The 19548-nt window shown below is 50.6% G+C and overlaps 6 protein-coding genes across 6 annotated transcripts; 4 read left to right on the top strand and 2 right to left on the bottom strand.

Moving 5' to 3' along the window:
- Positions 1-702, top strand: BCR38DRAFT_437164 (uncharacterized protein). Its single transcript, XM_040860513.1, has one exon. The coding sequence runs from the start codon at positions 17-19 to the stop codon at positions 548-550; it is 534 nt and encodes a 177-aa protein (XP_040715218.1). The 5' UTR covers positions 1-16; the 3' UTR covers positions 551-702.
- A 456-nt stretch (positions 703-1158) lies between these two features.
- On the bottom strand, positions 1159-2406 carry BCR38DRAFT_410465 (uncharacterized protein; the record flags this gene model as incomplete). The annotated part of the gene is made up of 3 exons (XM_040858467.1): positions 1159-1241; positions 1467-1485; positions 1654-2406. The coding sequence occupies 3 exons, from the start codon at positions 2404-2406 to the stop codon at positions 1159-1161; spliced, it is 855 nt and encodes a 284-aa protein (XP_040715217.1).
- A 3369-nt stretch (positions 2407-5775) lies between these two features.
- BCR38DRAFT_410464 (uncharacterized protein) lies at positions 5776-6547 on the top strand (the record flags this gene model as incomplete). The annotated part of the gene is made up of 3 exons (XM_040858466.1): positions 5776-5972; positions 6031-6165; positions 6379-6547. The coding sequence occupies 3 exons, from the start codon at positions 5776-5778 to the stop codon at positions 6545-6547; spliced, it is 501 nt and encodes a 166-aa protein (XP_040715216.1).
- Positions 6548-7342: 795 nt separating this feature from the next.
- On the top strand, positions 7343-9049 carry BCR38DRAFT_410463 (uncharacterized protein; the record flags this gene model as incomplete). Its single annotated transcript, XM_040858465.1, has 1 exon — positions 7343-9049. One exon carries the CDS (start codon positions 7343-7345, stop codon positions 9047-9049), a length of 1707 nt encoding a protein of 568 aa, XP_040715215.1.
- Positions 9050-10571: 1522 nt separating this feature from the next.
- Positions 10572-13137, bottom strand: BCR38DRAFT_437159 (indole-3-glycerol phosphate synthase). Its single transcript, XM_040860512.1, has one exon. It carries the CDS (start codon positions 12985-12987, stop codon positions 10684-10686), a length of 2304 nt encoding a protein of 767 aa, XP_040715214.1. The 5' UTR covers positions 12988-13137; the 3' UTR covers positions 10572-10683.
- Positions 13138-13761: 624 nt separating this feature from the next.
- On the top strand, positions 13762-19386 carry BCR38DRAFT_344128 (nucleoporin subcomplex protein binding to Pom34-domain-containing protein; the record flags this gene model as incomplete). Its single annotated transcript, XM_040856082.1, has 3 exons — positions 13762-13835; positions 13895-17975; positions 18028-19386. The coding sequence occupies 3 exons, from the start codon at positions 13762-13764 to the stop codon at positions 19384-19386; spliced, it is 5514 nt and encodes a 1837-aa protein (XP_040715213.1).
- Positions 19387-19548: the final 162 nt, after the last annotated feature.

Below are 19548 nucleotides of genomic sequence, written 5' to 3'. Positions count from 1 at the left end.
GGATGAGAGGGTACAAATGTTGGATCAGGTACTCAACGGGGTATGGGGGTTGAGCGAGCCCGGGGGAAGGTATAGTCGTGCTGTGGCGGCGTTTGAGGTCTGGGCGGAGAAGATGGCGGGTATCGTGGCTGCACAAAGGAGTGGGGATGTGGATTCGTTGGTTGGGAAGGGGGAGGTGGTTTTCTTGAGCGAGCTAAATACAAGTTGGAAGGGGGAGTGTTTGGTGTTGTCGCGGAAGTTGGACAATTGGGGGAAGATGTTGAAGTTATTGGGAGATGGCGGTGCTTTATCATCACCACCCTTAGGCGATCAAAACAAGAACAACGACGGCAACGATGAGATGAGGCAGAGATCTAGTCTAGCAAGGGTCCTGGAAGGAACAGGGAATCTGGTCTACGATATGTTGGCTGAATTAGCCGTCATGGAGAGGATTGAGAAGGAGGCGACCAGGGCGGAAATCGAGTGGATTGAAAGGATGAATGAGGAGTTGAGGCTTGATGATGATACCCAGGATAGTCGCCAGGTCCCGCTTTGGAAGTTGGTCGTGTAGGCAAGGATAGGAATGCTATTACCACTGCTACAGATTGTGAATATGAGACGGCTCAAAGAAAGTATTTGCAAAGGCTTGACGCCTTAGGTGAAGGGGACTTGAGAGATTGAAGTTACTCATAAACTTCCTACGAGAAAGATATGGCTGGAGGTACCGCCTAATGTCAGATGGTGCGGTTCTGACGGATGTGCTCTATTCAAACCTCGTGCAGGAATCGAGCGACCGGCGTTGGGAAAGCAGTCGAGGCTACGAGTACAAGAATTATGGCCCAGGAGCAAGCCATCTAGTAGAACAACTACCGGAAAAGTCCCGGTGGGGCGGAAGCTTTTGATGACAAGTTATCGTATCACGGCAGGCTACTGCTGGAATTGCATCCATCCATACTCCTTAGATGGCATCTTCACCGTCCTCCTTCCTTTTCTGCTTCAATGACTGAGCTCCTCTGCGTAGAATAAAGTTGTAGTGTATGAGTTCAAGGATTGGAATGCACGCAAGCGGAACTGGGAAACCCGTAGGTGGTCTCCTTGGTTGTCTTGCTAGAGATACCCAACCCATCTCTTGTAAGGTCCAGGATCGTGATCAATGTAATGCATACACTGCGCCTCTTCTCACAGAGACCGATTGTAAAACATGTAGTTAGCATTAGGTGCCATCTGGAGAACCGGGGGGCCTTGGGGCAGGGCCGGACATGCTTGAATAGATTCGTAGCTGTATGGTGAAATAAATATGTATAGCTCTCGAGTTGGCATACTCATTCACTAACTATACTTCACTTAGCTGCAGTGTGACCAAGTCATATCAGGGCTCGTGGAAGGCTGGGTTCAAAGTTAGACATTAGCAAGTGGTTGCCTCTCGACACGCGAATCGTCATAATCGTATTCCGAAAGCCCTTTCATTTCCCGCTATCGTAGCATACCTTTCTGCTCCACTGTTCTCTAATTTAAATCAGAGCGAACTTCCTACATTCAAATAAAGGGGGTATATGTGCTACTCCAGTTCAACAACATCAACAACAACAACCAGCTCAATCCTTCCCTTGCTTATTCTTCCTCGTTTTCCTCCCCAATATCAAATGCATGATAAAGGGGTAGCACCGGCGTTACCTTATCTGGCCCCGTCCAAAATCCTGGCCTCATAACCGTCAACCTCGGCCTCGTCTTGGTCCTCTCTGGCAGCGCAATACGATCCAGATCGACCAATTCTAGACTATCCGGTCCTTCTTCAATCTCGAAGCTCGTCTTCCTCCTCCTTATATCCTCACCCTCCGTCTCCAGATTCTGGTTCGTCACAGGCAGCACCGTGCCCTCACTCTTCCATCTTGATGAGTAGCAGCACATTCCCCTGACATCATTGACCGCCGTCCAAACAAGCAACACCACCCACACAATAGGCCAGACGAAATACAGTATGAGTATCAGGCTGACGCGAAGGATGTGGAACGTTCCCCAGCGCTTGGACGTGGAGTCGAGCAGACACCGCCAGAGGATGATGCGCGGCGCGACGGCGGTTATGAAGATGAAGCCAATGGTTAGGTAGGCCAGGACAGCGACGCCGATGACGGTGGGGACGTAGTCGTTTTTGCGGAAGGCGTCATTGTCGGGGGTAAAGACCATGTCGAAGGCGCGTTTGGTCATGGGGTTGATGGTGGGGGTTTTGTTCATATTGGTTTCCATGATAGCGGACAGTGTGCGATCGGTGTAAGGCCACAGGATGCGGTGGCGGAGGTCGTCCCAGATGGGGTAGATTTTCTTGGGGTCTATGGATTTATTGTATGGTAGTGCGGTGGTAAAAGTCGAAGTGTTTTGCGGCATGGCACTGTTGGATAGTTCGCCGAGAGTGGTTGAAGTGTCGTTCATGGTATTAATCATCATCAACTTTGAAGAGACCGAAAGACTGATATGCCTATGTCGCCCATTTGCGCCCAATGTGAAGACAGTTCGTAGACAAGTTCATTTCGAGCCGGTCAGTTGAATGTGGACAACGTCGAACTAACGCAAGCCTTCTTCGACATTTATTTTGGGAAACTCTCTTTCTCCGTTTATCTCTGTAAATGGGTTTAAGGTTGAGGGTATATCTGGGAACCAGCAGATAAAGTATTCATGCGTCCTTGTGGATCAGTTCCAGGAGAGTGGTAGAGTTTATCTGTTGTGATGTATGGCAAGTTGAACACCGCATCATTTTATACTCCAAATTGTCTGCCATTGAATCCTTCTATGTACCATTATGTTGAGATAGAATCTCGCTCCTATATAATGTTTTCATTTCAACCAAGAGACAACAAGTTCAACTGAGGAGTATGAAGCGTTTAGATTATCGGCCATGGTGTCTGGATGAATCTGGACTGTGTCAAAGGGTACGCTAACATTTTCAAGCTGCCTCTGGAAGTACTTTGAAGTCTCCAAGTTCAAAGGGTCTGACTGATTTCCAAACAAGGTGTTCAGAGCCATTCAACGGAATGTACCAAAGGTTTCATAAGTGATTGTTAAAAAATAGGCGACAATTCTGTGGCTCTGTAGCTTTATATTCGTAATATAAACAAGCCAGTCAAATAAAGTAGAATCACTATAGGGACATTTTACCTGGTCCATCTGCAAAGTTCGGCTTGAGAAAGAGCGTCATTGAGCCACAGAGTGGCAAGTATGACCCTGGCCAAATACTCCGTCACTCCTTCCTCTCTTGTTTCCACAGACAAGAATAAGATGGTAATTCAACTCTTCAGATATGACAGTGTTATTGGCTTAAGTACCTCAGGTCCTTTTATCTGTTATCACCGTCACCAGATGGTCGATACCTGTATCCTACAGTGAAGCAACACAGGTATGAGACATCGAGCGCGTACCAAGACTGCTTCAACTGCACCCACGCAGTACCCCAGAAGCCCGAAGACTCATCCAAGCGCTGCCGGCATACCTGAGCATCTGACCCAGAGTACCTGCGAGCCTGAAACACCCACCTCGAATTCTACGACCCCCCGTCCCCTGGATGACTTCCAGCAGAACAGGGTACTTACCTCCTAACTTACATCCTCTATTTTCGTCTTAACTGCTATTGCGATTTCCACCCGCGCATCACTATGGAAAAGGAAGCCGACAGTGGACTAACAGCGGAAATCCCGCCTACAAGACTAATATCATATTCTTTGCTGCACCATGAGACCATACTCAATAAAGCGATGCAGAGGGCGCAGGAATTGTAGATCAATATTGACCGGGAGATGAAGTAGATAAAGTTGCTTATCTAGGGCGCAGGCCGCGGGAGGGACTTCTAGGCGATGCTCGATGGGATGCTGATGGAGTCTGGGCATTTTAGGGTTGATATTGAGAATAGGGGTAATCCCAAGCCTTCATTCATCAGCCCACAGACCAACGTAATCACCTACCATCAACTCTAGACAAGCAATGCAGTCTTACCACCACATGCCTTGTGGCTGCTTACCTTTGCGCCTGGCCGAGGTGTAGTGGCGCAGCCTGTGCAACTTTATATAAGCCATGTCCCCCAAATCCAGACAAGAGCCACCCCCCTACACCACCTGGAAAAGCTTCTTCCCCATATAAATGCCCACCACTACGCAGACATTAAGTTACACGAAGACTATTGTTGCATACCGTCGTTCAAAAATGCCAGCACTGTCACCGCCAGAAGTATCTATTGTGAGTGTGGCAGGACCGACAGTTCCATTGTCACTCATGCAGCTAGCTGCTAGCTACTTTTGCTCACCGAACATACCTTTGATCTCAAAGGTCAAGGTCCAGAGATAGAGAGAGACATCGCAGGCGCCCACAAGAGCCACATGACATATTGTCGTACCCGACTCGCCATACCTGGCCCTGCCAATGCATTGCACAGATCTAGGGGAAGCTTCCCAGTGCCACACACAGCAGATGAAGGTGCGACGCTTTGCCGTGCTATGGATCTCGACTGAGCTCTATTGGACTACAATGCATCTTACGCAGCCTCACCTTCAAGCATCGGGGTTTTGTCTTGTCATACCGCATACAGCGATGATCGGACATTTTTTCTACTGCGCAGATACAGCTGTCGCCCAGCTAAACAGTCGAAGCTGCAAGTGACCTTGCACAAGGGATAGTGACAACAGCTATTACCTGCAAGTAGGAATATGTCATCCTGCGGGCCTGCGACTACGCTCGTGGGGTTCCGTGGGAGACGCCATGCCGACTACTAGGTTACTACGCAACGTGGACTTGATGCTAAACTTGCTGAGTCGGTTGTTTGATAGGCTATAAAAGGCAGCATGTCTCAATGCATCTAGATTCGAGACCTTGAAGAAGAAGATAACGAAAATTGCGCAGCCTTGGTTGTAGGATTGGCCAAGAGGTTAGGGAATCAATTGGCCTGTAAACGAATATGCACCCCTGTCTGGCCCAAGATACCCCTGGAGCGACTCCTAATGTCGAGCCTGATAGCGGCTGTGAACATCTGTAGCGGTCATTCCAGGCAACATTTCAAAGTTTATATATGCTGAAGAATCTGGCATCTTGGAGACTTGCAGAGGTTGGGTCACTTGACTGCTACACTGTCTGTGCGGGTTTGGGTCCAAAGCCAACCATTTTCTCGGGGATGGCCTTGGAAATCTCAGGCCACGTAACGTAATACAACACTGAGCGAGGCTTCACTGCGTCTAGCCCATCGTCTTATGAGTCTGCCTGATTGCATGGTCGCAAGTATGACAATAAAATAATTCAATAAAGTCTTTGAAGAAAAGAACAGCCCGGTACATAGAATGAAGATCACCCCCCAGATAGAAAGGTGGCTAGGGTGGAAACGAGGTAATATCTACCTAGTATGTCGTCGAAATAGCCTCTGAACCAGTGATTTTAGACCTGTCTTAGCCATCACAATGTGACGTACCTCGATATCCCCTGCGGGCCGCAAGGGAGTGATATCGCGGCTCTTCTTGTGGCGCAAAATGTCATGCAGTATATTTAACCCGAGCTCGCGGAGCAAAACGATTCTCTGAATTGAAGCCTGATTCTTGGGGTCTATGTGTATGTGCTCAACTACAGTAACTGTGAGCGTGTGGGGTATCGATGATATCCGAATAATTGGTTCATACCAGAATATCGGAGCCTCAGAGGGACTAAGTAGCGGTAAAGGACCGGGCTCATGACGATTGGGTGGAAGGTGAAGAAACGTCATTGTGTCGTGTGATGGCTTTTCAGTCAGTAGGGAACTGCCCGCCGACACATTATGAGTTGCGCGTCGGTATGGCCGGTGAAGCCCAAACACAGCTTCTCTGGATAGCCAAAGAGGTTGCAACCAGTAGAGTGGATTTTGCCACCTTGAATCCACGCGGAGCCTCGTTCATGGTGATATTGAAAGAGGTGATGTACTTCGTAGACAACCAGTATCGAGAAATCGGGGATACTGGGGTAAGTTTTAGCGTTGCGCCCGACCAGAGAGCGTGCGATATGAGACTCAATAAGGTGTGGGAGGAAGAGGAAAAACTGACCAGGCTCCAGGAATCTCGCCATTGAAGTTGACCGTAGCTGTGAGGTTGTCACTAACAAATCACATCGGGCACTGCAATGTTGGGGGCTGTTGGTATCGTCAAGTGACCCTCATGAAACTGAAGCCAATATCGCAGCTTCGTCAGCGTACGCGAAGACGAAAAAATGTTGCTGACGTCGCCTAGAAGTTTTCACTCCGTAGATATTGATTGGTCGAACGAAGCTGCATATCCAGCAACATATCGTGTAGGCTGGCTGGACTCCACCCCGCTTCTGAACGAGCTTGCCAGCCTGCTGGGAAATGGCACCCAGCCAACGCTCTGGATATTAGGCAACTGCTTGCCTAAATTTGCGAACTAGTCAATCCATGCGAACCGCGGAGGTTGCCTTTTTCATGACATGGTCCCGGGTGGTCCCTCATCCCGAGCCCCAAACAGACTCGATTGAGACTACGTATATTGGCGCAACTGAGTCCTGCGATTCCGATGAAACCTTTTTGAGCAGTCCAACTGAGTTGTACGGCAGATAAGCTTGGACAACGAGATTCTTGCAAGCAGCCGACGCTGAAACACCTCAGCTACCCTTTTCACATTCCCAAGGCGGTCGTGCTTTATAGAATATATCATCCATTGGACGAGTCGTGCAAACAACGCTACCAGGAATGGACGCAGCACAGCCATACAACCTGGGCGATTCTTGATGCATATTGGGGATAGAACGACTTCCAAATAAATTGCGGTAGATGTAGCAAGGGTAAAGGTGCAAAAAGGAGGCGTCGTAGAATCCTTCAGGGTGTGGCGGCGCCTTATAACACTTGGCAGTTGATCGACACGATTCCTATATCCTTGATCTTGGTATTATACTGATCCGGGGAAACCTTTGGTGGGATTGCAGAAGTCAGGATGTACTGATAATCTTGAAAAGCGCTGTGCGACCTGAGCTCATTAGTATATGTCATGTTCACGTTCCATATCATGCTTGGGGCGTAGATACTCCCACCTTCATCAATTGGATGGTGGAACCCCACTTCACCTCTAGATGCTAATAAACCACACATTCCCACTCGACCTTCCCACCGTATTGAGAAACCGTTCCCCTTTCACGCCACTCTCCCATCCATCCATACTGTGCCAATTATGGTCACAACCTGGATAATTATTTGTTCAAGGACTCCGCAATATACGCCAAACCATCATCTTTATAAATTCCACACCTACACGTTTTGCTCTTTGACATTGTCCCCAAGATCAAAGTTCACGCGCAAGGCTGAGAACTGCCCCCCTCGGCTGTCAACTCTGACAACTATAGAGTGACAGCGAACACGATGGCTGGTTACCAAGGGTTCGTCCAGCTTAGCGGGAACGGTCCGCAAGCGCCTGGGCAGGCACGCCCCCCAGGACCTCCAATGAACCCTCCGCCGCCGCCGAGAGATTTCCTACCAATGGAGTTGCGAAATAACCGTCCATGGCAAGAGATCTCGGATGTTAGTCAACACTTCGTGTCAGACAACGACATGCGCGAGGCTCTCACCGAGTACTATACTATCCGCTTCGACAAGATACCCGGAAAGTATAGTATAGATGGGCAGCTGGTGAAACCGAGCTGGGAAAAGGCACTGAAGACCGAAGTCCGTGGTCAAAGCAGCACAGATACCGCCAGGCAGATCCGTCAATTAGACCAGACGACAGGAGACGTCATGAATAAAAAGGCCTCTCTCAGTCCCGTGCTTCAACAACACATTGATACCGCCTTGAACGACCTGTTGACCAGCGATCATGATCCTGCCAACTTTCAATGGATTCTCGCCCAGATAGACCACCAGCTCAAGCGCCTCGATCGTGTCGCTAAGAATAGGCACTGCAATCCCTCGGCTAGGAGGTCGTCCCATCACAAAAAAAGGCAATGGGAAAGAGTGGCGATTACCGCGTATTTCAAACGCACTCCGCGACCAACTGTCAACATACAAACGTTGTATAATGCAACACAGAGGATGGCGAAAGTCATACTTCAACCGAACATGATGCAGGGTCATCCGCAAACGTTCCAGCAACGGGCTCAGCAGCACGGCCAACAGCACGGTGGTGCAGAGAAAGGCCCGCCGCCGCCACTGCCGTTCGGGGCACGTGGACAAGGAGGACCTCCAGGTGGCAATTGGCCTTTACCCAAAGACGGTGGTCCAAAGAAAGGCCTACCCCCGCCGCCGCCACTTGGAGGACGTGGACAAGGAGGACCTCCAGGTGGCCATAAGCCTTTACCCAGAGGCGCTGGTCCACAAGGATATGGTGGGCCTCTAGGAGGTGGTCGCCCCGCAGGAATCGCTCTAGGCCCTGGGAAAAAGCCGGCCCCGAAAGTCATCAGCGACGACGAATCTATTAGTGACGGCTCTGACCGCTCCTCCTCTACTGCAAGTTCATACTCCTTGCCGGGGACATACACAACCTCGCGGTCGTCAAACTCATCAGGCTCCAAGCGAGGTCGCAAGAGGAACCAGAGCCGACACCGAAGCCGAAGCCGAAGCCACGTGAGAAAGGGTCGAACACGGGAGACTAGTCGGCACTTCGGGATTGATGGCCCCAGGCAGCACTCTAGAAATGAGGGCAACTTCATCGTCGACAGTGGCCGCAGAAGCCCTATTAGCCTTCTTAGTCCTCGGCAAATGTCTAGGGCACCTGGGTCTCCCATACGCTTCGTTCACACAACGTCGGCGAGTGATATCGAGAGGATCAGGGAGGCTGCCTTTTTAGCCGGGAGAGTCCACGAGAAAGCGAACCAAATAGTAGATGACGAACGCGAAAGACGCCAAAGGCCAACTCCATCTCCTCCACCGCCTCGGATTGTCCAGATGCCGTCAGGGGTTCGCAGAGTCGCAATTGATACTAGCCACATCCACCGTCCCAGGTACGGAGGGCTCTCAGACGATGGACTTCACTTCGACGCTTTGTCTTTGGACGAGTCTGAATACGAGCGAGAGCTTCGTCGTCATGACAAGGCTCGTCGTCGTGATTTCGATATTTCACCGAGGTATTTTTGAGGAAAGTGTCGATGATTTCGTCCAAGAGGTCCCATATCACGGTCAAGAGCGGAGGGCACGCGCGTGCATACGTCCTTGTGAGGCAAACCACTTCGTTCACGTCGGAATGAGCGCGAGAGAGCCTTTCGCCAGTAACCTTTTCGAGCCTGTTGATCCTGGCTTGGGACGGGGAGCCCAGTACAGGCCTGGCCGTTTCTGATGATCTGTTCTGTTCATTGGGTTTCTTCCTTGCACTGTTTGTCTGTTGGCTTCAATGCGGATGTATGAGATAGTAAAGCTTACCAGAACTTCGCGGTCATTTCTCTAGCATGACCTGTATGTTTTATCCATGGTGGCCATGGAGGCGGATTTGTCCAACGTTCGTAACAATCTGGGCTGCAACGGAAAGGAGGATTTGCCGGTTTGGAACAAAGGAATGAGAGGCAGCTCGATTACCCCTTCAATCCCAGTCTTTATCGAGAGCAGTCAACAAATTCCACTTTTAACTGTCAATGTTCAAGTTGAGTCGACTCTCATTAGTAGTTCTCATTAGTAGTGCCAACCGTCTGACATCACGACATTTATGCAGCATGAAGTGCGGGGATAGATCGATCCAGGGCTACTGGATGACCAGGTGTAAATCCGTGCCCACTGTGTCGATGTGTAAATTCAACGGCTGCACAAGTGGGATGTTGCAGCAATATTAGCCAGTATGAAGAAGTGAGGCAGGCGTCCGCAGATGAGGGAGGACGCTGGTCCAATGCCATGCTGGCAGCTGCAGTGCGATTGGAGTCGCTGGTCGGTCTTCAACCGTCACTATATATAATACTGTTTTTCATTGGCTCAGGTGGTTGGGCATAGTTGGGCATATGTATTAGGTATTGACCATGGAAATTGTTGACGAAGGTTGGATTTGGACATGTAAAATGATTAGAAAATGAACTGCAATTCGCAGTTGTTCGAAGTTGAGAACTGTACTAGCTTGAGAAGAAATGCAAGTGCGGCCAGAGCTCAGTCTTGTACTGCCTACAGCTGGCCTCAGCCGGCGCGCTTGCACACTTGACTCTCCAGCTGGCCGGTGGCAGTTGTTACTTCCTTACTCGAGAGCACGATAGCATTTACTGGAATCAATGAGTAAATAGAATAACGAGAGTACTTGTCTTATGGGAGCCATCAGTCACTGGAGTCTGACAGCCCCGACCGATGTAAGGTGAAGTCAGGATGCTGGACTGAACAGCTAGGCTCCCATTGGACAAATGGGGAGGGCGGCTGTCCTACAGGCGACTTTATACCACTGGAATTAAGCATACTTCATAGATCAACTTAGGTTAGAACGTGACCGTTACCTCTCCCAAAGACGAATAACTTGAGTCTCATCGCGCGCGGGTAACCGCTGCGGTCGTCAGGATGGCCGCTTCCTTGGTGTCAGGCATGACTTACCGCTGGCTTGTATACAGGACTTGACTTCGACAAGCTATTGTAGGGCTTCGAAAAACTTGACAATTTAGTCTTCCAGGTAGCTCACGGTTTATTCGTCTCGTCATTAGTAAAGAAAGGGCATCGTGTTGATACTACCAACGGCTGATCTGGAACAGGGGTAAACTACAGCAGCGCTGAAGTCATCTCAGTATATCTACAGTGTTCAGCCTACCATTTCACCTAAGCGACTTGGCCACCTTCACAAACTCCCGTATTCTTTCTAAACTCTGCCTGCCATCAGGCCCTTCGACCCCAGTGCTCACGTCGACTCCTATAACTCTGGCGCTATCTACTGACCTCACGGCATCGGATACGTTACTGGGATTCAATCCCCCGGCCAGAATGACCCGAAGTTCCTGGTCTTTTTCTAAAGTTGCCTTGACCCCCACGGCATCTAACAGCTGTCCCGAGCCATCGCCAGAGTCCAACAGAGGTACTGTATGGTAGCCGCGTGCTCCGATACTTGGCTGTCCTGGGCTGAATTTTCGGATCACTGGTACTGGGATGGAGCCCGACCACTCAATAGGTTCGTTGCCGTGCAGCTGCACGATGTCGAGTCTGTATCGGCTCTGGAAGTCCAAAATAACGTCAAGGGGCTGGTTGAGGAACACTCCTACCAGGAGCGGCCGGATGTGGCCAATAGATGTGAGCTTCTTTCTTGCCGAAGCGAAAAAGTCACTTGCGACGTTCTTGGGAATACTAGATTGTGCTTGAGAGACCGGGCGAGTAAATCCGTGTACCGCATTTGAGATTGCTGTCGCAGTCTCGTCAGACACAGTTCGTTTCCGTCCTGGGACTAGGATAATGCCTATCAGATCTGCTCCCGCCTCCGCAGCTGCAAGGGCAGCTTCAGGCGTCCTTGTTCCGCAGATTTTGACGAGCAAAGGCTCGGTATTAATTTTTTTGGGCGTTACCTGACCGGCACAGAGCTGCTGGATGAATTGCGAGGCATCTGGCGCACGCATGATTGTCTCCCCGACCAAAACGGCATTTACACCGTCTTTGTGATTTGCCACAACGTCTTCGTAGGTGTTGATTCCACTCAGGGCGCAGATAAGGGTCTCCTTGGGCACCAGGCTGCGCAGTCTGGTGGTGGTACTCAGGTCTACCTCAAAGGATTCTAGGTTGCGGTTGTTGACGCCGATGACTTTAGATCCAAGCTCCACGGCAACTTGCATCTCTTCTGCATTCTGGACCTCAACAAGAGGCTCCATACCAAGAGATAATGAGTAATTGTATAATCGTGACAACAGTTCGACGTTCAGCATTTTCACAATTAGCAGCACCGTGTCGGCTCCGGCCAGTCTTGCCTCCAGAATCTGATACTCCTCGAAGATGAATTCCTTTCGTAGGATTGCTGGCCGATTGGGCATCCAATTGAGAGTTTGCCTCACCACACGTAGATCTTCGATGCTGCCCTTGAACCACTCGGGCTCAGTGAGAACTGATATAACACTCGCTCCAGCCAGGGCATACTTCTTCGCTTGAGTCGGCGCGTCGATGTCCATGGCAAAAATGCCCTTTGACGGAGAGCCCCGCTTGATTTCGGCCATTAGAGACACGTCGAAAGGACTCTGACGTAGCCTATCAACGAAGGAGATCTGCGGCGGAGCGGCATTGAGGTCGTATGCTGCCTGCAGGTCTCCAGGCCGCTGAGATGGAATTTCTTTCTGTGCCGCCACTGCCTCCCGTCGGTGGGCATATATTTGCTGGAGAATATTGTTCTTTTTGGCTTCAGAGAGCGCTGAAGCGGCTCCAGTCGCCTCCGCAACTCCGTTCGAGTGTGCCAGCTTCTGCAGTCGCTCGTTCTCCGCCCATGTTCCACCTTGCATGTGCAAAAAATTCCTGATCATCTGCCTCCCACCGACTGAAAGGATACTCTCTGGGTGAAATTGAACACCCTCAACGGTATACTCCTTGTGGCGGACGCCCATAATGAGACCCTTTTCACCGTTCTCCTTCGGGATCCAGGACGTCACCTCCAAGCATTCAGGCAAGGTGACATGGGTACCAGCCAGAGAATGATATCTGGTCACGGGGAGGTCTTGGGCTAGACCAGCATAGACACCATTGGAATCGTGAGTTAGGGGCGAGGTTTTGCCGTGTAGAATTTCGCCAGCGGAGTTCACATCGCCGCCGTACACATCGAAAATACATTGCTGGCCCATGCAAACGCCGAAGATGGGAATCTTGCCAGCGAAATGCTTGATGACGTCGCGACTGATGCCAGAATCTGTAGTGGGGTGGCCCGGTCCCGGACTGATAACCAATTGAGTCGGCTTTCTAGCTACAAGTTCATCCACAGTTATCTGGTCGTTTCTGTAGACCGAGCAGGTGGCACCCTCAAAGCAAAGATACTGGTAGATATTCCAAGTGAAGGAGTCATAATTGTCGATGAGAACGACGTTTGAAGCTGTTGCGATTGGCGGGGCAGGATCTGGATGGTGGGGTGAGTGGTCAATGAGATCCAAAGCCGCCATGATGGAAATATGTCGGGTGTATTGCAGACAGCCGCGATGGATCCCGGCCAGTGGATTGGTAGCAGAGAAGATATATCTCGAAGTTGTCTTTTGGGGTTTAATGACTTAGTAAGACAGGTGAGTAGAAGAGCACATTCGTGTTTACGTCATGAGAAGAGGCAGATTTTCGGAAATTTGGGTGGTGACTTGATTGGACAGCGTAGAACTCGGAAGGCCCGAGCTTCCAAACGGTAGTGACTGCTGATATTAATTCACTGTCTTGCTGGCAGTTGTTCCAGTAGATATTTACTCTAATAGACAACCTCGTAGCTCTATGCCAATGGTTTCTAGAAACTTTACTTAATTCATTTTGGGGCTACACATTAAAATTCTTCCAGCAGCATGCCATCCTCTGCATGCAGTGGCCACAGCTCCCATAAGTAGCTAACAAGAAGCGTCCATCCCCCATCCACTAATGAGTTCTTTGACCATGCAAGGCTTAAGTCCCTTGCGCCTTCAATAGTTCTTCTAATTGGCTTGATCAAGTCATTTGGATGCAAGGCTGACAAACAGCGGGTTCTTTAAGTTGTTGTCTTTTCGTCGCCAGAGACAGGGAGCTTGAGAGCTTGGACCGGGATCTTGAACTCTAGAACTTTTTGAGGCAAGCTGCAACTACTGTCAAACACCACCAACCTGAAAGCGCGTCAAGCACAGCCGAACTTTTCTTCACATCCCACATCATTGCATGATTTTGATGCACAAGGCAGCGCGCATTGCCGGCTGTTGTCTGCAGCAATGGCACCGCTTCTTGTGGATAAGGTCTATCTGCCAGACTTAGAACCTTGCTTGAAGGGCGAGACAGCGATTCTGTAAGTAGCGGCCCGGTTTGGTATTCACTCCCACCAGATGCGCTGACATTCGATCCCAGGTCTTGGAGGCTTGTTGCTTTGGCATTGGCAGACAACACTGGCCATCGGCAAAGCAGTCAAACCATCGTAGACTTCCTCACCAATCCCCAAGTCCAGACATTCTTCACCAAACCCTCCACTACCTTCGAGGCCCCCGCCGGCGACAATGACCCATACAAACAGACCTTTGAGACGCGAACGTCGGCTGTTCAGGTCACACCGACCCCCAACGATAAATACGATGTCGCAGCGATAAAGGAGGATTCGGTATGGCTGAGCAAGAACGCGCGCATCAACCTCATTGCTGCATTGCGCGTAGTGTTGATTGAGTTCCAATCTCGAGCTCGTAGCCAGCTCACTGGCCCGGTTTCGAGCCAAGATAACTCAAGTCTTCAGGAAGCGGCTGGCGCTACCAATGCGCAAGCATCCAGCATCCTGCCAGGGCTGAATTTGACCAGCACACGCGACGCCGTGGAGATCCAGACCGACTTCGACAAGCTGGAATCCAGGCGGCGGCGGATATTTGAGTTCTACCTTGTGGAGCGACGCTACTTTTCCATGACTACCGACTACATATTCACCCTGATGCTGCAGGAGAGTTTGCCTACGTCGCCAGTGACAAATGCGACAACCGTGATACGCAACTCCTTCCTCCAGGCTTTCGGTCTCACATCTGCAACACCCCAGAGCGAGGCACCCGCAAAGACATACCATGCCCTGGTGTCACAGTATTTTACACTCGTGACTGGAAGCATCAATAATATCGGAGACATGGGCTCAGTTGCCCAGGATCAAATCCTGCATGACGTGGATTTGCAAAAGGAATGGATGAAAGCGTTCCTCGAGGAGGCCATTCATGAAATGACGGTTGCTTTCCAATTGTTAGATCTCGCCAACCAAGTGCTGGCTCCGGCTGAGCTCCTTCAGCAGTGGTTCCAGTTCCTCGGCGACACGTCGTTTCTCAACCAGCTTGAAGCATTTGAGGATCTTTCCGATCTCATACCACCGGTTTACTGCCTTCTTTGTGCAATCTCGCTGACAATGTTCAACATCCCAAGGGTCATACAGTACCTCGAAGGCGAAATCGATGTTGACAGTCAGGTTGAGTACATTGGCTCATCTGAGGCTCTTGAGCTAGTTCATGAAATCATAATGGCCGCTGTGGAGCGGAACATTTCTCCCGCGATACCAGTTGCATACGGCTGGATACCTATACTGCATGGAATGTGGCGGTCATACCAAAACCGCGCTGAGAAGAGGGACGCGCTGCAAAACCAGAAGGCTATTGAAACATACGACTCCGGCACGGCAATGATACCGGGCGCCGGCAGAAGGAACTCCGCCGGTAGCATCACTACCATCGACAAGTCCAGCTATGACGATTTTCTGACCAACACACAAATGGAGAAAGAAATAAAGCCGGCGCAGTTTCTTGCGGAGGCTGCGACAAGCGAGGGCCGTGTCTTCTCAATCATCACAAGAATAGCTGAGTGGCTAGGTACCTCTGAGCACGTTGCGTTTGCTGCCTCGGTGGGGTCGAGGATGAGATTAGTTCTTCTAGACCTGTTGAAAGCCACATATACTTATGTGCCATACAATGCTGAGTCTGTGACGGCTTTGATTTCGCTCCTGTCCCCGGGCCACGACTACTGGAATCTCTCAAAGCCCAATAACCTCCTTCCCAGGCAGGACATCGTGTCCTGTACACTGACTGACGGATTCACTCTTGACACCTACTTTCACCAAGCTTTGAACCGGTACCCTTTCGAGTTCGCCCCTTTTTCGAGGCTCTGTCGGATTCTTTCATGCGCCACGTCAAGTGGGGAAAAGCTCGTGGATATCGTCAATCTCCTGCAGAAAACACCTACACTTGTCTTTGTTATGCCAGCATACCACTTCAACCAATTCGAACTGATCCACGAAGATAGGGACGACGACATGTTCGAGCTGTTGGAGGATATACCTCTGTTTCCCGTCGTATCAAGCCGGAAACGAATACCAATGGATGAGGAGGATCCATTCATCGTACCTGCCAGAACAACCGGCGTCTTCATGAACACGGCGAGCGCTGATGGTCCCCGTATAGTTAGAGTCGAGTGGGAACATTCTGCTCTAGCGCTTTTGGGCAAACGGTTGGAAGCGACCCTCTCTCCGAAGCTGTACCAACTGGCACTTGGCCAGCTGAGCCCGGATGACACATCTGAGGCCATCTCCTTAATTGGGACCTTGATCCGGACCGAAACACTACGGGCTTCGAGAGCAGCTGGCGACGCTGAGGGCTCTGAAGCTGGGTTGATAATCTTAGCTGAAGTCAGCCGCGCCCTTCCACGGAACAAGGACATCATCTCGATTGTCTGCGAAATCTTGGACATCTACCTTGAAGGCGAGCCAGGCGACTCCAGCTTGGCAGTGCTCACAGCGTGTTTCCAGTTTTTGCATGCGATATTGCCCCTGTTCCCTGGCCGAGTTTGGTCTTACATGGCAAGGAGCGCGGCGTTAAGCAACGATTCGAGCGGAGGACGACTATCCAGGCTCGTGGGAACCCTAGAATTGTCGAACGCCCAATTTGACTTCTTGTTGTCTGCCGTTCGTGTGTTCTCGAACCTCGTCGACAGCGCCATGAGCAGTTCTGTCCAACGAAAAGCAGTCACAAAACCTTCTCCACGACAAAAAGCGAATGAAAATATTTGGCTCGGAGTTTCAGATAAGATTATGACACAAATTACGGTCTCAATCTCCCATGCTGTTGTAGACATATTCGAGAGCTCGTCTACTTGGAAATTTCCATCCGAAGTGCATCGGACCATTCTCATTCGCGATCTGGTCCCGGTCATGAATAACGTCATAACCTACACTTTCGGCATAGATGATATGACCAAGAGGAAGACTTTGACGACACCGTTGGAGATATCTGCCAAATATGTCATTGACAGCTTCTTGTCCCCTGCCGCTGGAAGTCTACGCATTCAACCTCTCTTGGCCACCCTGGTGGCGGCGAGCCAGTGTCCCAATACAACCTTATATGCGAATGGGCGTCAAGCAATCTTCGATCAGACAATTGCTGTTCTCGGCCTGGCAACAACTCTCGTGAGGGTTGCCAACTTCTTTGACCGGTCTTCAACTACTATCGAATTGCAGCTATTCAAGGCGACACCTTTTGTTGCCAGGGTATGTGCGGCGAATGATGCATTCAGAAAACCTGCAATTTCACTCCTCGAGGCCCTTGTGGTCAGCGCTGGTAAAACCACGGGAGAGCCACCATCGCTGCTTGGGTACCTTGGTCCTCGGACTTCACGAGCATTTTTGCAGCTACTCTCGACTTTAGACAGACCTTTTGACCAAGCTGAACAGGTCGGTGCGATATGGCGCTTCTTTTCAACCATTGTCCGGAATAGACAGCAGTGGATGGCCAATTGCCTTCTTACTGGGAAAACGCCACGTGATGTAAGGGAAGGGCACGACAAAACTTCACAGACATCTTCGGATTCTGTTCTTACGTCGGCATTGGGTAGACTGTCCTCAATCTCATCCATTCCTACCTCTGAAGCCCTCTCTATCCTGGACTTCTTAACGTCTGCCCAGAATTACTGGCCCTGGACGATATTCAACCTCCAGAAAAACAACGAATTCATGTCTGGCCTGCGGAGTTACGTCCGTGAGCTTAAGTCATCTAGCATCACCTCGAAGACGGATGTTCTGCAGGCTTCAAACGAGGCCCGTATTGCGGCGTACATTGCTGAAACTTTTGCAATGCAACTGTTCCATCTGCGGCAAATGGGTCAAGCAGGTCCTCTTGCCAAGGATCTCGCACAGGACCTGGATTATTACTTGAGGGACGGTGTCCTTGTCTCGGGGTATAACAACTCGCTGCATGCCAACTTTTCAAGAAACTTTAGCAACCAATACCCCGGTTGCACACTAGAGAACTTCAAGCGAACGCTACTTGAACCCCGGTCTCTTGGATTTGAGTACTACTATGCGTTGAGCTTCGCAGACAGGATGCTTCAGTTCGATCCGGGCTGGATTGGGCCTCGGAACAACGGGTTCAAGAGTGAGATGGAAATGGCCAACGCAAACTTGTCACTTGTCGATGCACAAATAGTAAGTTCCCTGAAGCCACCCATTGTGTCGTCACATCCTAACAGTTTTTTAGGCCTTGTTCCACGCTTGGGAATACCTGCTGCTTGAACTGAGTAACTGCTTACCGCACAATGATGCCTTGAAAAAGCAGTCATTGCAAGTTGCCGAGCAGTGCCTCGAAGCGAATCAGTCAAATCAGGGCCACGAACTCATATTTGAAAGGCTGACAGAATCCCGCGTGAATCTAGCACTCATGCTTGTTCAGCGAGTGGTCAACAACACCCCATCAGCAGGCGACGTGGCTCAACTGTTGACTACCTTATGGGCAACGGTCAGCACTGTCGAAGAGCCGTACAACAAGGATAGCATTCTCCTATACCGGACCCTCCTGAAGTTACTTTATGTGACTCTGCGGGCCCAGGTCAGTGCATCTGGTCGAAACCCCAAGGATACAGCGGAAAAGCTTGCTATGAACAACTCTGCTGCAGCTGTGTCCCAGACTGTCTTGAGCATTCTCGATCGTGTCGTCGCCGGAGGGTTTCGGACGCTTGTCTCCCTCATTCATGACTCAGAAGCCATCATATTCCCCGAGGATATCGCAATCTTGACTGCCATCATGCAGGCTTGTTTGTGCATCCCAGGCATTAGTCAAAGTCAGACTCAGATCGTGAACATCATGGCTGCTCATGATGCAGTCCATGTGGCTGTGTCGTTGTACTCCTGGTCCGACAAGTTGGCCGACAAGGGCGATCCTATTTACGGCGAGCTATCCCTGCTTTTCCTACTGGAATTGTCTGCGCTCCCTTTGGTGGCTGAACAACTAGCCTGCGACGGCTTGTTGAACCACCTCACATCGGCAAGTATGGCGTCGTATCTCAGCCGTCCCAACGTAACGCCCTTTGCTGATACGGTTGGTCCTCAACGCTGCTACAGTATATGGGCCAAAGCAATCGTTCCCCTTCTGCTCAACGTAACGACTTCTCTCGGCCAAACCATAGCCCCGGAGGTTGCGTACGTGCTTAACCAGTTCCCCAATCTCATGAAGTCCAGCGTCGAGCGTTTCGAGGCGCTGGGTGGCAGCCGAACGCAGAGCCGCAACAAAAGTTCCTACATTACACTCCTCTCCGTGTCAGAGGTGCATTCCCTGGCGTTGATCACACGTGTCCTAGGCGTCTTCCGTTCGAACAACACAAGGGACGTACCTGAGGTTGAGTGGGATTCTCAAGGACTGCTGGAGAACGTCGAATTCTGGCTTTCAACTCGCAAGATTCTGAGGGAACGACTGCTGCCTTTGGGACCGAGAGAGGCAGAGTGGAAGGCGATGCCACCGAGTGACATAGGGAAAGCCGCAGGCTGTGAAAGTAGGTTGGAGGAGAAGGTCGTTGAGCAGTTGGAGGCCGTTCGAGCTGTGCTGAGCGAGGATCTGGAATGAGCACCGTACCGATTCTGCGCATTTTGGGCGATAATAAAGGAGCCTCGTCAGGCGGACAGATGGTGGGCTTTTTGGCAGATGATTCCCTCCTGAAGCACAAAACTGGCCTGGCAATTGAAGCGTTAAGGGCTTCTGGTGTTTAGGCGTTCTGCCTGCTTGGAA

The sequence above is a fragment of the Pseudomassariella vexata genome (assembly GCF_002105095.1).
Source record: "Pseudomassariella vexata strain CBS 129021 chromosome Unknown BCR38scaffold_8, whole genome shotgun sequence".
Classification (NCBI taxonomy): Eukaryota; Fungi; Ascomycota; class Sordariomycetes; order Amphisphaeriales; family Pseudomassariaceae; genus Pseudomassariella; species Pseudomassariella vexata.
The sequence above is the reverse complement of the archived record's forward strand: the minus strand, read 5'-3'. Positions and strand labels throughout refer to the sequence as shown.